Raw genomic sequence first — 17,656 nt, forward strand, 5'->3', positions numbered from 1 at the left:
TGAACTCTAAATATATTGCAGTTCAAATCTCCCTTTAGAGCACAAAATAAGTGCTCAATTGTTCAATCCTCTGCAAGAAGTCTTTCAAAGCATACAAAACAGACAGACATGTTTAGGTAAGCAGAATCAGTACTTACATTACTGTAGTGTTAGTGGATCTTTGGCATCCTTTGGCTTTCCAGATGTTTCTGAATGTCAACTCACAGTATCCAAACCCACCATGGTGAATGGGAAACAATATTAGAAATGATGGCACACCATCTTTTCTACAGTGTTGCTCTTTTCCAGATTGCTGGGATAATGCGAGCAGCCTGAAACCATGTGAGTGGAGCACACGCTACTTCTTCTGCCAGCTTCAATCCTCTATGAATGCAGATTCTTTCTCTATGGTGCCATCTTTTGCCTGATATACTTCATTAGCATTGTAAGGAAGTGCATTGCTTCAATAACTATCTGAGTCTTAATTATTAATAATAATTAAAATGATATCCTCATTAATGCCTGCGTTTATATTTACTTTTTTGAGAGATCAGTTTCGATCAGGCTGAATTGGAGGTTGTTTTTAATGTGACCATTGCTTGATAGGATACTGGAACTTCAGCACATCAGTGTATAATATCAGAATGAAGAACCCTGTGCTCAAAATCCAGGCCACTGTAGGGGACTTCAGGGAGGATTTTAGCCTGTAGCTTCATATAACACCCACAGACCCACACACTCACATATACACATGAACACACACACACATGCTGAATAAGAATGAAGCAATCAGTACTTGGCAATTTTCCTGAGCAATGAATTCAAGAAAGTTCTTTTTAGAATACATATCCCCATACCTGGTAGATTCTTCAAGCTTGATCAGCTAACTCTGGCATTTGATATGCCTGGCAGCATCCATGTGTTGCATTTGATCGTTTGCTTAATGTCAGAATGGTAGAGTCAATTACCCTTGGAGTCTGACTTCTTATGAAACAGTCAAATGCATACTTGTAAAAATTTCTCAGTACAAACTATGAAGCAAGCCTCCTCTTTATCTAATACAAAGTGTTCTGTGGAATTGCAATGGAGTCGGGTTTGTAACTCTTTAAAAATAATTGGTCAATTCTTTCATGCAAAAAATGGCTTATACAGAATTGTCTTTGAGGGTCAGCATAGTCTATATGGGATTTTCATGTCTTCCATCATCTATAATATAGATAGATTCAAAGTCTGTTAATCTAAAGCATCTCCCTTTCTAGTGCTGCAGCTGATTTAAAAAAGTAAGGTTAAAGTGGATAAACATGCTTTCACTCATGATGACTGATAATCTCGTCTATGTCATGTGCAACAGTTCTAAGAGATATACTGTATGTAAAGTTTTAAACACTAGCTCTTCTTTATAATGCAGTTTGGTCTCTATTTAATACTTCCTCATTATTGCCAAGTCCAACTTCCCATTCCATTGGAGAGACTAAAGGTAATCCAATAATCATAAGGTATCCAAGCTATAGGCAATGGGGATTTAATAATTTTATATGTTCCAATATTTTTACTTGTATGGCAGAAAGTAATTTAATAATTTCCAGTGAATATTTTGGCAGGTGCTTTTTTATTATTATTTTGCTTTTCAAGGTAGGTTATTCCATCTCAAACTAAAGTAAGAAATCAAGTGGGTGCCACAAGGTTCAATCCTGAGCCATGTGGTCTTCAAATTTTTTATTAATGAGTTGGATGAAGAAATGCATGGAATACTTATCAAATGTGCAGATGTCATAACATTTGCCGCTGTAACTAATAGCCAAGAAGACAGAAAGTTCAGAATGATCTTGAAGTATTAGAGAAATATGCTGATATTAATGGAATTAAATTTAACAAAGACAATAGTAAAAGTCTTCACTTATGAAACAAATCAAATACACCAGTATAGAATGGAGGATACCTAGCTTTGCAATAAAAAAGGCATTAGAATAGCAGTAGATTATAAACTGAGCATGAATCCTTAGTATGATATTGCAAAAAAAAAGAGAATGCAATCGTAGTCTGCATCAACAGTAAAATTATAGCAAGTGATTGTTCCACTTTAGTCTGTGTTGGACAGACTGTACTTAGGTTCTCTATCAAGTTCTAGGGATCACACTTTAAAAAGGATTCATGACAACCTGGAACAGGTTTAGAGAATAGCAACAAAGATAATTAGGGATTAGAAACGGAATTCTGTGCATTAAAGTTAATGCTTAGTTTTGAGAGGGGGAATATGGATAACATTTTTCAAACACCTAAAAAGGTGTCTGTCACAGTTTGTGTTGGGAATTGGGTTCTCAGGATCCAATCAGACAAATTCCAGGATGCAGAGGCCATCTTGGGAACTTTATTTTTCTTTGCTCATGACATACAGATAGAAAGCACTGGTTTCTCTTTCAGCCATACAAGTCTAGGTGTGTAAACTGCAGCTGGCTTAAGTGGATAAACAGGTCTCCTCACCCCTTCCCTGCATGCAAAGACTTCAGGTTAGAATGTGATAACTTACATTTACAACTTTCTAGCTTTGCTTTTCCCTACCTTTAAAGGTAATACTTCTGCTACGATGTCAGTGTGTTTATTCCAGAATGTTCCTATGTGTGTAACTATGGGCAAATTCCTCCCTTAGAGTTAATCAAGGGCATTAATTAGCTTAGCTGGCAATTCTTTGTGGCTAGTAGAATGCTGGTCGTCTTGGGACTTCTGATCCTCTTCTCCCCTCTGCTCATATATACATGATTGCTGGAAGTATAGTCTTCCTCCATGTTTGGCAGTCACTTGGGAACTCTTTGATGGCCTTCCGTGCACCCTGGAACCTGAAGATCTTCAGCAGGTGAAATTGCCTAAATCCAAATTAGTTTGCTAGCCACGATCTTCTCCATCTCCAAAACTTTGCAATACCAGCTGTCTCCTCCTGCCAACTTCTTAGCCATTTCAACTTTTCCCTTCCAGTGTGAGAAACTCTGGGTACATGAAAATCTTATCAGTTTTACTCCCAACTATTTTTCCAGACAAAGCTTATCATCTCCAAGGATAGCAGACAGTGCTTACCATTGACCCACAGCCTCATAGAGAAGGTCAAGATCTGTTCTCTGTCATCTCAGACAGCAAGACACAAAATAATGAATTTAAGTTGCATTACATGAAGGTAGTTTCTGAATGAATATTAGAGAAAAACTATCAACAGCTTGAAAATATGATCTGTAAAACACCTGTTGAACTCATTATCCAAGATTATGGGCTTCACGTCATTGGACGTGTTGATGCAAATGCTCCAGTTTGAACACTTGGATGGAGCAGGAACAAGAACTTAAATGTCCCTTTCCAGCACTAGGATTCCATGATTCTTTTTAGGGGTGAATGAGATCTATATCACTGTCAGGGACCCCTTTGCCAACTCCTGATATAGAAATGTATTTTCTTTTTGTGGGCCATATTAGCTAGGGGAAAGGAAAACCATTTGGTATACCATTTCAGCAAAACAGTACACAACACTCAAGTGTTTTAGTAGCTTATTAAAAGGGTGACCACACTTTCTCATTGCATCATCACACATCCATGAGTATTGCTAAAGAGGAGAAAATTAGTGAAGGTGTTGAGTGAAGATGGAAAAATAACATTAGTGAGGTAATTAGTAACATGGTGTATTCCATATGTGTTATTAAAATTTGGAGAGCCTTTTGCAGTTATTTATTGCTGGTAAGAATACAGAAAGAAGAACTCTGGAGCATTAATACTAAATCATGTCCTGTTGGATGTGGCCGGTTATTATCAGTGCCACTCAATGTGAATTATGTTCCTGGAATGCCACTAAGTCCTGATGTTACAGTGCAGAGCAGTGTCTTTACCATTTGCTCTTCCTTTAAACAAACTATTTCTTTTGTGGAAGAGCTGGCTGGGAAAATTGCTCCTTAATTAGCAGACCCTTCTTTGGACTCTCCAGATATTTTACTCTCTCTCTCTCTCTCTCTCTCTCTCTCTCTTGCTCTCTCTCTCTCTCTCTCTCTTTTTAACTCTTATTCTTTTTACTCTTCAGACTGAATAGTAGTTACTCTTGTGGAAAAACAGAACCTACCTTCCAGGCTTTTCTTTTCTTTTTTTCAGTTCTGCAGAATGGGTGAAATGGCCACTTTCTCCTTCCTCCAATGTAAATAAAGATGAGAGTTCTATGCACACACTCAAAGAGCTTGCTTTTCCTTCAAACCGTGGGAAACATTCACCACTCTCATTGCAGTAGAGAGATTATGGAAGGCAAAACTGTGCTTCTTAATCTTTCCTACAATACTAATGGGTCAAGGCAACCAACACTCTGAAGTCCATGTTTAACTCAAATTAGCTTTGAATTAGCCCTGAATCAGCATTGCCTGCTGATTCAGTTTTGTGCCTCTTTCATTTTTCCACTTCTGTTTTTCACTGGTTATGGCAAAATGGAAACACCCACATTTAAGCTTCCAGTAGATTTTAAAAATTATGTAGGATATGGGAGGCCTGGGAACCTAAATTTTCCAAGAATTTTGGTACTATTCTGAACATGCCACCATGTTCTGGCATTGAGAGACTAGGAAATATGGTTCCTTGGGGCTCCTGAAGCATAATAACTATTTGTATTCAATAACCCTGATGTTGTTGCAATGCTGTCCTTTGGAAATCACAGAGAGCTTAGCACTGACTTTGGCCATTAAGAATTCTCATTGGTATTGATATCACCACACATGTTGAGAAATGAGAAGCAGTGCTGGTAGACTTAGAACCTTTATGTAGGATGGCACTTTTGGTAACTGAAGCTGATGTTGCATCCAGATGTCATTCTTGTGCAACCTAATGCTTGGAGTGAAACTGACTCTATTGAGGGGAAAGATTGGGTTTCATTCCAAATCAAGATAGACAAGCAGAACTCACCCATCACCAGCTGTGGCAAACAACTCCTCTTAATGAAAACTTGACAACCTCCTAAACAAAACTAGAAAAGTAGGAATGGGAAAGAATGGAAGCCATCTCCAACCTACAGGACCTTTGGAAGCTGAGTCAGTTAAGTGTTGGCTCAGGAGAAATGCTCCAGAACAGTTTCTCGGTGCTTTCTCTAGAAGAGGCAGTATCCCATTAGTGAGAATGACTGCCATGTACTGCCTCACAGCTTCAGGGATTTCCCCCCTCTTTCCTATAGCCAAGGCACTGTGATGGCCTGTGAACAGTCTCCCATCCTCCCCAATTGCTCCAAAGGGAGGTTTGGGTGCTTTCTATGCCTAGTGACAGCTGTTTTTCCTTGCTAAAAAAGTGAAGGCATCAAGGGAGGAACAAAGCCTGGGGCAAGGTATTATCTGCCAAGTATTATTTATGCCCTCCTATTGCTGGATGGAAGGAGCACTGACTGCCTTCCTGGGAGGACACGTACAACAGTTGGGAACCCAGGACAGAAGCATGAAACTGATACTGCTAAGATGTGTCACGTAAAGCAAACTAGGAATGCTGTGTTGGGTTTGGAAAATTATCTAAAATGTGGACCCGGAAAGGTCTTTGACCAAATCATCTATAATGCTCTACCCTTTATCTATAAACTACTCTCCATTTATCTTCACTCTCATTTTTAATCCTTTGGTTTTTTTTATACATGTGTGTTACTCATTGTAAAGGATTATAGAATAACAACTGTTATTTAAGGGATGATTGCTTTTATGATTTAAATCTGGGGAATAATAATAATAATAATTTATTAAATGTACATACCACCTGACTCCTAGCAACTCTGTGCAGTTATATATATTCATGTTCTTCAAATTATTATTGTGTAAAGCCATTTCTTCACAATGCTTTTTTGGGGGGGGGGGCAGTTTGCTTTATAGCCTTGCCAAACATTTATGGGTCTGACCTGCCAAACATGGTGGGGAGTTCAGTGTTTTAGCTGATAACCAAAGCTGCTTGCTTCAATTACTTCCATTAAGACCATGATCAGGATCACTACAAACCTGTAAAGGGGTATGCTTTCCTCCCCTTCCACCATTCTTTTAAAGTAGCATGTTGTGTGTTTCACAAAACAGAGCATCCTGGAGAGATGTTCTTTATAGGGCTTTCAACAAGGTGCTCACATCACAGGCCAAAGCAGGTCTTTTGAGAAATGGTAGCATCATGAAGACAAATGGCCTGTCATATCCAATATATTGCTTGGGATGCATATATAAAAAGTGGGGAGGGAGGCTTATTCCAATTGCCCTCTGCTGCCTGTTGTTAATAAGATGGGAGGCATTTTCCAACTGTCCTCTACTGCCTATAGCTGAAGATCACTGTTAAATGGGTTTTATCCCAAACAGCATACGTGGACATGTGGGGCTATGCAATGTGCAGATTACCTGCAAACTGCTTGAATTGCTTTTTCCTCTGTCTCTCTCTAATCCAATTACAGTCTCTTGGCTGCTGAGTTTGAATCTTCTGTACATCTCCTGGCCCTTCACTAACCTGCAGTGCCATAAGTAGGAAAAAAAGTCTAAGAATTCAGCTTTACATTCCATGCCTTCTAAAATGTCTACCAAGCAGACCATTTGACTAAGAGGTGGCCTTTTGACATTTATCTTGCATACTCAGGGATTCAGAATGCTAACTATTAAGATTAGAAAAGCTCAAAAAGTATGGTGCACATTTTGGGAGCTCTCAATTTGCCCATTTTTCACAGCTTCACACTTAAATCTTCCACTGTTGTCAGCATTAGAAGCACCACCTAAATATTCAAAGCAACTTGTTCACACTGTTGGTAACAGTAAACACAGTACATTCATAGCCATTTTTCAATCCCTAGTGCTAAGAGCCAATGCCAGCATAAGACTTAGCTGTGTTTAACCATAAGCTTCCTTTCCCATCATATCCCTTCTACACTATATAATATACTCCCATCTTAACTTATCCCAAATGTGGCAGGAAGCCTCACTGAGCCGAATGGACTTGACTAGGATTGAGCACAGGATTACCCTGCACATATTATATTTACAAAATTACAATTCTACAAATTAATAAGTGGTTCTCTTTAGCCACGTATGAAACCAGGAACTGGAGCTGATCTCAAATGGTGATCAAACAGGAAGCTCACTTTAGCAGCAGTTAACATCAGAGATGATGCAAACCAAGGCCAACTACAGAAGAATAAGGGAGCTTCATATTGTCCAAGAGAAGGTGACACCAGGACACATGGAACTGATTTGTCAGGGCAGTTATCTTACAGATAGAGAGATTTTTGCTTACAGTTCTAGATGTTAAGCAGATCATCTGATTCAAGTTCTTCATCATGTATCTACCCAGTACCCCACTTGGGAGCAAAATACATGACTATCATATCTGCACCATATTATTCTTATTGCATGTTACCCTTTCAGTCACTCTATGATGTGAGAACGCACTATAACAGGATGGATATAGGTGGCATCAGTATCATTTGAACAGAAAGCAGTATTACTTTCATGTGAAGATCCTCCAACAGAGGAAAGACCTTTATGAAAGGGAAGAAATCTCTTCAGCTTTCATTTCAATACCAACTTACTCTATTAGCACTTTCTGAATGATGATGCAGAATGCAGTTTTATGACAAAACTGCACTCTTTGGAATTTCTGGATCCTGCCATGCAGTTGGTGGCTCAGAAATATGTACAGGGAGATTCATTTTAGGGGGAAATTTGCACAAAAAACAAATTAGATAACACCGCTTTCAAAAATTGTGATATTCAGGAAAGATGCACACAATAATATGTGCATATTAGGTGGTATGCAGAAAAAGCCACATTTGTTTTAGTGTTTGTTTTTTTCAAAAGCTCCACATGGCAATCTTTTGAAAATGCCAATAGTGATATCTTCCATTGTTCCCTTTACTGCAGATTGTATGCGTTATGAACAAATTGATAGCATAAGAAGAATAAGGTGGTGCAGATCTTTAAAGGGGTGCTTCCCATTATTTTGGGAAGACAATACAGGTGGTCCACACTTATTGACAATGACCAGGACTGGCAACTCTGTCACTAAGCCACGCAGTTGGAAAATGAAACATCATGTGACTGTGCCCAACTTACAATATCAGTTTGTCAGTTCCAGCTGCAGTTGTTAAGCAAATCATTTATGGTCATTGAGTGCAATGTCACATGACCATAACTTGCAACTTCCCGTCAGCTCCCCCATTGATTTTGCATGTCAGAAGCCAGCTGTGAAGGTTGCAAATGGCAATCACATGACCATGGGACACTGCAACCATTGTAAATGCATGCCAGTTGCCAAGTGCCCGAATTGCAATTGCATGTCCATGAGGATGCTGCAATGGCTGCAACTTGGACTAGTTGTAAGTCTCCTCATTCAGTGCTGTTGTAACTTTGAACCATTGCTGAATGAGCAGTCGATAAGCGAGGACTACCTATAATGGCTTGTAAAACTAGGAAGGAGCCTTCCTCTTCTTTTCCTATGGCACAAACTTGCACAAACTCCCCATCCCCAGCTTTAGCTTCTGGACAGGTTGTTACAGAATTAGTAGGTAAAGCTTCAAGCAAGAAATTATTTACTCCACCTCACCAGATGGGAACTCTAGTAGGCCCCCTGATTGTGATGGGAGAAATACAGGCAGTTATGTTTACACCAAAAATTCTAACTGATGCTATTCTTCACAAAAGAGCCAGTTTGGTCCAGTGGTTAAGGCTCCAGGCTATAAAGCAGGAGACCGTGAGTTCTTGTCCTGCCTTAGGCATGAAAGCCAGCTGGGTGACTTAGGACCAGCCCCTCTCTCTCAGCCAACTCACCTCACAGGGTTATTATTGTGAAGAAAGGAGGAAGAAGGAGTATTAGGTATGTTTGCTGCCTTGAGTTATCTATAAAAATAAGAAAGGTGGGATAAAAAATCTAAAAAAAGAAAAAATCACTTTTGAGATTCTTTTATGTTAAATTCACTACACTGGCAATTTGCAGCATTTACTGAGAAGCCTGAGAGGAGATACAGCAAGATCAAGAAGCAGTTAAAAACCAAGAAGCTAAGCTGGAAACAAATGAGAAATTAACTGCAGCTTTAACTGCTTGAGACATAACAATAACTAAAGTGTTGTAGAAGTTCAGATTTCCTAGATAATATATTATCGTAAAACTTTTCATTTCATTTCAAGGAATGTTAAAAGAGAATGTCCAGAACATTTGGAGGGGATCTGATGAGCAACTTAATAACAAGATAAAATGCTTGATCTTCAAGACAAAAGTCATCGCCAGTTTTGCCTGTCACGTTAGATAGAGGGACAGATATTTAAGTCTTGCATTCAGTATCTCCATATTGTTAAGCCTTAATTATGCATTTGAAATACCTTTTTTAAAAAAATCTAAAAACTACTAGAAAGCATGGTTCAGGAAAGAGATGAAGGTCAGTGATGATAAAACCAAGCACTGTCTGCAAGAGAGACTGTGTGAGGGAAATAAATAAATGAATCAATTTGAACTTCCAGGAACAACCAGGTAATGTAAAGGAACAAAATAAATTATAATTAGTGATGTCACTGTACATTTCTAGGACCAGACTTATCCAGACACTTACCAGAAATAATGCACAATAAATGCAATGGGGCTTAATTTTAGTAGGCACATGTAGGATTAAAGTGTCAGTATCCAATTTATATATTGCAATTCTACCACTGAGGGCAAACATTCTGGACCTACTCAAAAGTCTGATTCAAGTTTTGTTAGGGAAAAATATTGGAGTCTCAATACACAAATCTGAGAAGCTGAAGAGCTGCCAAGAAAATAATGAAAAGGAACAACTTTCTCTGCAGTGGTGAAATTTACTAGGAGCTTGAATCTCATTTGGCACTGAAGGGGACTTCTTTTGATTCGGGTTTAGATGCATATTATTTGGGTTTAAAACTGCAAGTAGCTGTCATGAATCTGCCTCCCACCACCTCTGAAGCAAGAACCTGCAAAGAATGGGACTTCTCCAAACTCACGGTAAAGGCAGAAAGAATGCTTATTAGTTTCCCACTGCTCTTTGCACCTGCGATGCAACCAATATTGACCATTTAAGATTAATAGTTGGATAACTAATTAATTACAAAAATGGGGGAAAGAAATAAATTCATGAGGGTGGAGATTAGGATTTTTATATAACTTTATATACAAGAAGTTTTCAAAAATCTGTAGATATTTTATGAATTTCTCTATGGATACCTAACACACATGAGAGAAAACAATAGAAAACTCCATGAAAATGTTGGGTGTTGGAATAAAAACGGAGGTTGAGTTATTTTGTATGTTTCCTTATGTAAAGGTAGCGTTGCTATATGTTTCTTAAAATTCACAGATGTCTTTCTATCTTTCATATAACATCCTTAAGAATGGAATTTTTATTATTATGCCAATCTGTGCCTATTGGTGACTAATTGATCACAGGGCTCATACCTTCAGAAGTGGTAGAACTCAAGATACATGTAGCCATACCTCCTTATCTCTTCCTGCTGTCAGCTTGGCTCAATTTCTATATCAAAGCTGTTATGCTGCATTTCTAGGAATGGGCCTGTAATGTTTTTATACTATGAAGGATACCCTGTGCTTGTGGTTCTCTTTTTCCCTTATCAGTTGCAAAGAAATTCTTTCCTTATCTGGGCTCTTCTGCTAGTGTGCAATCATGCACAATCTGTCTTTTATCACTTACTATATCAGATCTATGTCATTTTGTGACTCTTGCTCTGGTCCCTTCTGGTTGCCAGAGACCAGAAATTTACTGTAATCTGCCAGCTTTGGATTAATAAAATGATCATGTAGACCTTCTCCAGATCAGTGGTTTTTATCATGACAGAAATAAAAGAACAAGATCAAACCATCACTAATCAAAGTAAAACAGAACATGAATAAAAAAAAAATGATGAAGCAGACAAAGAATGAAGTAACTAAGACAAAGTTAATACCAGAGAAATTTGAAAAATAGAACTATAGAAATACAGTGCTGTGTCAAGGAACCAATGGGTCAATCTTTCCATGAACACTCTTTTACACTTAGCTATGCCCACCTGGAGATATAATTTCATAGGATGAGCATGTTTGCATGCTCATGAAAGTTATGTGAAGCAAATGGATTTCTGCCAAATGCAAATAATATTATGCATTGTTAGCAACTGTGAATCAGAGTGCTATTCACCTTCAGCAATATGGCTCTCCAGGAAAGGACATACTGTTATGGTTCTGAATGGAAGTTCAAGAGTAAAAACTAAATTTGATCAGTCAGGTAATTAAAATTCATAATAACAGATGTTCCAAAACTTCCTTTCCATTTATCGCTGTTTCCTTAGTAAGTTCTGGTGAAGCTATGTTGTCATGGAATTGTTAGCTTTGTATTCACACTTACCATTCTTGGACAAAATGACAGCCAGATAGTCATGAGAAGAGGCATTGATGTAAAATAGAAGGCTCGGAGCGTGTGCTGTCAGGAAAGTAAAAGCAATGTTTTCCTTGGACGTGGATGTATCCGCATAAATGGCAGACGATGTAGAGCTTGCATTTTTAGTTACAGGATAAGGTTCCTGGAATGCGTAGGTAATGGAAGTGCCTGCTTCAAAAACTGCAGAGACTTCTAAAAATACAAAGAAAATGCACACATCAAGGAAAAAAAAAATCAGATTCAGAACAGTAGATTGAAAACTACTGGAGTTGTAGAAGTTGGATTTTTAGAATCAACAAAACAGTTTCATTTTTGTGTGTGGATAGTGTGAATATCATATGAACAAAGGATGTCCAAATCTTTCCATAGAAGGATCTTTATGAATATTCCCCTTATTTTCAATTTGGATGTAAAATCAGATAATCTAAATATATTCCTTCCCAAAGAAAGTATGATATTGAACCAGACAACCTTCTGCCGGCTTGAAGCATTATACTGAACATGCAGTGTAGCACTGCTTCTCTATTGGCTGTACAGATTGGCTGTACCATTGACTGTACAGATAGGCATGGAGCCAAATGAGATTGAAACACATGAAGGATGATGGACTGTGGACTCACTGAAGGAAATGAGTCAGTACAAAGTTCAGAGGTGAGTTCTTAGATGAGGACAAACTCCCAGCAGGTTGTGGTTTTCAGTGAAAGTGTATAAATATATTGCCTAGGAGGTGTCACTGTTTGGAATACTGAGAAATAGCAGCAACATTTTCAAATATTTAAAAGTTGTATAAAATATTCATTGGCAACAGTCAAGGAAATAATAGAATTGATCTTGGCATGCTGTTTGCTTTTCAGAAGACTCTACCTTGATTCACGCTTTCTTGATTTCTCAGTGACAATGGGTGTGAAAAGTCAAGAAAATATCTATCAGTGTGACTTATTTTAGTAATTTTTTTTTAAAAAGTAAATAAGCCATGTTGGCTAGAAGAAAAATGCAAAAACTGACTTTAGAAGATCACAAAAATATACAAGTTTTTGAAATCTTCAGATCTCTTCACCAAGCAAGACAATTCTCTCTCCCCAATAGGAAAGTAAGTTTGGGGGAGACTGAGAAAGGAAGGGTGGCTGAAATCTGCCTGGTCAGAGAAGCAGCCTTTCAAATCAAACTCCACTTCATGAGGTAATGTTTAGTTTGTAACCAGGATTAAGTCGTTTGTATAAAGAAGAAAGCAATGATCGTTCCTTATTTCTGAACATATGAAACCCATTTAGGCTCATTTATATGAATGAATGCTTCAAGAGTAAAAATTAAATTTACCATGCCTATTCTTCAATGGGATTTGCACATTTTATGTGATGTCCTTCCAACCATTTTAAGTAATCAAAGATAACTTGTTTTCAGTGGGGCACTGCCAGTTTGCAAAAGGCAGTAACAATTAGGACTGAAGTGCTTAAACAGGTCCTGGCTATCATTTTAAAGAAGAGGTGGATTATGGAGGATCATTAGGATTTCCCACCCCACCTAAAACCCCAAGTTCTTTTCTCTCACTCCATGCAAAAGCAATATCTATAGAGGTATGACTAGGGCACATTGTCTTCATTCCTATGAACACCATTTTCCCTTTTTCCCTCAGATGATGATCTCAGTGCATGAGCATATAATTGCAGGGATAAGTACGCCAAGGATTAATAAATTCCCAAGCCATGGAAAGTTTAAAAATAAGCTCCACAGGAAGTATAAAAATATAAATCATCAGGGACTTCCACTAGTTTTTTGCTGGTTTGTTCATTGAGTTTCCAAAGAAAGAACAGTCCTGACAATTAAAAATAGTTTCATATTCTGGAGGAGATGACCCCATTCCAGGTTTCAGTTTATTTCTTTACATCCAGATTACTAATCTCCACACGTGCATCTCTGAAATCAGGTGCACTATTATTATTTGGGCAGAATCTAGTAGGCTTCCGAACAAAGGCAGAGAGAGAGGGAGAGAGCACCAATGATACACGAGTTAAAGAGCACTTAATCTGAAGCCAAGCTGCATCCTAGCACCATTGGGATTGAAAGAGTTTCTTCTGCATGTGAAAAGCAGTATGACTAAGACCAATCAGGCACCCGCTTTATAGTGGTATCCTCAATTAGTCCTCTAGAGGTGGGAGGCAGATTGCTGATCCAGTGTCTTTACTGGCATGACATCAAAAATTGCTTCAGCTGAAAGGATGGATGGTTGCAGCCTCAGTGCCTACTGGCACAGAGCTAGAGTTCTGTAGACATCAGCAACCCTGCCAGCCAGCCAATATGCCAGCCTGCCAGAGGAGAAACAAAATAGAATTCCCAAATTCCCAAGGGAAGCAGGGAAATAAAGAGGGAGAGAAAAGCTGGGACACCTTCTCACCCAAAAGGTAGTTTCAGCAAAGCATAGGAAGAGACCCAGAACAGATGGGTGGGGGAGGGGGAAGGTGGAGAGCACCTAACCTATTCCCCTGAAAGGCCATTTCTGTTTAAAAAAAAAATGGAAACCATAAACTTTGGACAACTATACAGCCAATTCCAAACTAAATAGTTATATTGAATGTTTAATTATGTAAAATTTGCTGAGAATCTAGATAATTTAAATGATTAGAAAGTGACACTAAAAATCAACCCAATAATAGTTTCCAACTAATTACTTTGTATAGCACATTTTGGTCAAGGTGCACTGGATGAGCAAAAAGAAAGTTAGGATCCATTCAGCCATCCTACCTTCTCTGCAGAATGGTCCCTCATATGGTGAATTGGTGCAATCACACAAGTAGCCATTGAGTTTCTCCACACATTTGCCTCCATTGTGGCAAAGGTTACCATAACTGCTGCAATGCCCTGGACATCCTGGTTTGACACCAGGAGTCACTTTGGCTCGCTCTTCAAGGTCAAGTTTCTGTCCATTTAGATGAAGAGAGCGAATACATCCCATAAAACCTTTCTGTTTGGATGCAGTTGCCCCTGTTTAAGGCAGAAATAAAATAAAGTTTATATTGGAACCCCTGACCATTTAGCAAATGAAATTCTTATTAAAGATTTAGTGTACAATATTGTACAATGTATTTCCCATTGATTCCATATTAATGTACTGGGGGGGGGGTTGTTAATGGAACATGTAATCTTGATCTCATTTATCAATCTGGTTGTCATTTCTGCAATCTAGGGAGAGTCTAATATGCAATGATAGTGTAAGTGGAGGTAACAGCTGGAATGAAGTTAATGACCTAAAATATAATATTAATATAATAATAAGAATGGGCTTTGGAGATTTGTACTTAGACTTACATACTTGAAAAGTAAATAGTCCACACTTACTCTGGATGCAAGACTCATTCAGAAACTGTGGAAGGAACATTTGTCATCTTTACCACATTCAACACAAGAAGATGCAAAAGACCTTAAGCATAGTCAATGAATGGCACTTTCAGCTCAACTCATAACAATTAGCTGTAGCATATTCAGGAAAGGGCACCATCATTCCTTAAAATATTTTTTTCTCTTTATGCAAACTCTTAACCTGGCTGATCCTTATAGAAGGAGCCATTATCACTACAAATTTAATCATACCTTGTTTTACAACTGCAGGTATTCTTTTAAAAAATCAGATTTTAAGAACATAGCTCAAAGCCTGCACTGTTTTTTATAAAGTTTGGCATGCTTCATTCCTACAGTACTTAAATATCTAATTTGCCTGCACATTTAATTACAGCATAAACTGTCCTAAAACAACATATTGGTAAATGTTATTTTTAAAAATCTGATTTAGAAGCAATATAGCTCAAAATCTCCTGCATTGATTTCTATAAAACGTGATATGCTTTGTCCCCAAATACATTTTTAACTTGTCGGCAAATGTCATCCGGTTCTGCTAAAAACAAAATAAAAATTTTACAACCATTTGTATTTCTTCTGCTTTCAAAATCGATTTATTTTTCTGAAACTTGCTCAGGACATGAAGTTGGATCAAATTACCTCCAGACTGGCCTTTTCTGAAACTCTAGACTGGTTCTCAGAACCAGACTGAGAAACCTCTGCACATCCTTATTCTCTATCCGATGTCAAGCTTTAACCTACTGCAGAAGTATTTTAACAATCTTTGTGTAATAAATCATGAATCTTTGAAAACAAGTGGAGAATTTCAAGACCTCCTTCCCTTGATCACATGTAAATAATTTGTTTTCTTATTTTGCAGATGACACAAAATAAACAAACAAACAAAAACAAGAACCAGAATAAAAAAGGTCCAATAACAAGATAGTAGGTAGATACTGGGGGCAAGGGGGAGACAAAAGAGAGAGGTGAAGATATGTTAAAAGAGATTTCTTGCCTTCTTGATAACTGTAAACATCCGTATTAAATATCCCTGTCTAAAACAACTCTGTTAATAAGAGATAAACTATTAGAAAAATGTTAACACTGTAGCTAATTAATTTGTCCTTCACTATAAACTTTTCCAGAGCTCCTTGTTGTCATGCTAACTTTTCAGATAAAACAATTTTCAACACAGTTAAATAGCACAGATACAAAGAAAAACACAGCTTTGTTTTCCAGTGTTTTGTAGTAAGCAAATAATAAATATGGAATCTTTTTTTTTTGCTACATTAATTTATATGCACTAGGAAATAATAATAATAATAATAATAATAATAATAATAATACAAAGACCTGCAAATAGAAATAGAATGACTGCGGCAAAAGAAAGCAAAGATAGTACTAATAGTAACAGGAGCCTTGGGTGCAATCCCAAAACATCTGGAGCACCACTTGAACACCATCAGCATTGACAAAATCACCATCAGCCAATTGGAAAAGGCAGCTTTACTTGGAACAGCTTATATCCTGCAATGATACCTTTAACACCATCAAACAACATCTGCCTATCCCAGGTCCTTGGGAAGGACTCGATAGGTGGATAAAAATGCCAAATCCAGTCTAAACATCTGGCTGACTGTGCGACCAACCATAATAATAATGATCTAATCTCAGGATTTATGATAACATTTTGTTGAGTGAATCCCCCACTTTCTTGAGAACATTTTGATAAAAAGCATTGATTAATTGGACATTGTCACCAAAACGATGCTACCAATTTGTTAACACTCCTGCCAACACAATTTAAAGAGTTTCAATTTATAGAGCATGATCTTAGCAGAGTGTAATACCACCAACAGATTATTTTTATGGTCTGTTGTTGATGACTTGCTGAAATAGGTTTAAAAGGAGTTCCAGTTAGGGTCCTCAGATTCAGTGCTCAAATTATATCTCTGACTTTTTTAAGATTGTTAAGAGAACATGTTGTGCTTAATATTCTTATATTAAGTTTTATACAAAACTGATGAGATTCTCTTACTATTATTTGAAGTAGATATATACCATTTTTTTTCAAATATTGCTAATAGTCTTCACTGACACAAATTACACATTTTATGAAGGAATAATAAAAAAAGATTTATTTGAAACTAAGTTGTTACTTGGATCTATTATCTTTGCTAAATATATTCAGAAATCATGGGATTAGCATCAGTTAAGTCTCCAGTTCTATCATTTCTGTTGGCTTCATCTTCATTTGATAATTTTACAGTTAGAAAAATAAATACATCTAGAATATTGGGTGTAAAAAATTGAAACAATATGTTGCAATACTTGGAGCTCAAAACAGAAAAATCAGACATGAGAAATAACATATAATTTATATCTGTGACAGCGTAGGATTTTTACTCCTAAAACATAAGAGAATGGAAATCATCTCACAAAGACTCGAATTTCAATTTTATTTTAAATAATCTGTACTGGTAAGAAACATCAAGAATTTCAATAAACTTTTGTTGAATATTCTCATGAGAATACTTGAAAATGGTGACTAATACCTTTGAGACTCTGTTTCTGAAAAATGTATCAAAGGGAATGTGCTGCTTATATTCAAAGTAGTATCTTTTTGATATGTAAACAAAACATTTTTTATCTTTTATTAGATCACTATATGTTATGTCACACATTGAGACCCAAAGAGCTAGGATTGTGGGTTTGCTGATGATCTATTCTTGTTCTCTACTCATTGAGCAGTAAACTATAGTAATCTATCTGCATCTTTGAGAATGGAAAACATTTTAGGCTATTATTTCTTCTGTAAATCTTACCACCAAAGTGAAACAGGAACACATTACTCTGAGTTTTTCTATTGCTTAATCTTTGGTTCTGTTATTCATTGATGGGAAAACTTAGCTACACAACCATTTATATCAGTGTACAAATTCAAGAAAAACAAGTTGCTAA

At 37.3% G+C, this 17,656-nt stretch overlaps 1 protein-coding gene across 1 annotated transcript in view; it reads right to left on the reverse strand.

The window, feature by feature from the left end:
- Positions 1 to 17,656, reverse strand: part of CNTNAP5 (contactin associated protein family member 5) — a 406,384-nt gene that overhangs the window by 46,420 nt on the left and 342,308 nt on the right. Inside the window, exons 18-19 of the mRNA XM_088146406.1 lie at positions 14,105 to 14,344; positions 11,333 to 11,557 (exon numbers count right to left, since the gene is read on the reverse strand). Coding sequence (XP_088002532.1) covers positions 11,333 to 11,557; positions 14,105 to 14,344 — 465 coding nt within the window. The remainder of the gene's footprint in view (positions 1 to 11,332; positions 11,558 to 14,104; positions 14,345 to 17,656) is intronic.

Source organism: Python bivittatus, unplaced genomic scaffold, assembly GCF_059951505.1.
Source record: "Python bivittatus isolate LINGU-HERP-01145 unplaced genomic scaffold, Pbiv_v1 ctg000480_np1212, whole genome shotgun sequence".
NCBI lineage: Eukaryota > Metazoa > Chordata > Lepidosauria > Squamata > Pythonidae > Python > Python bivittatus.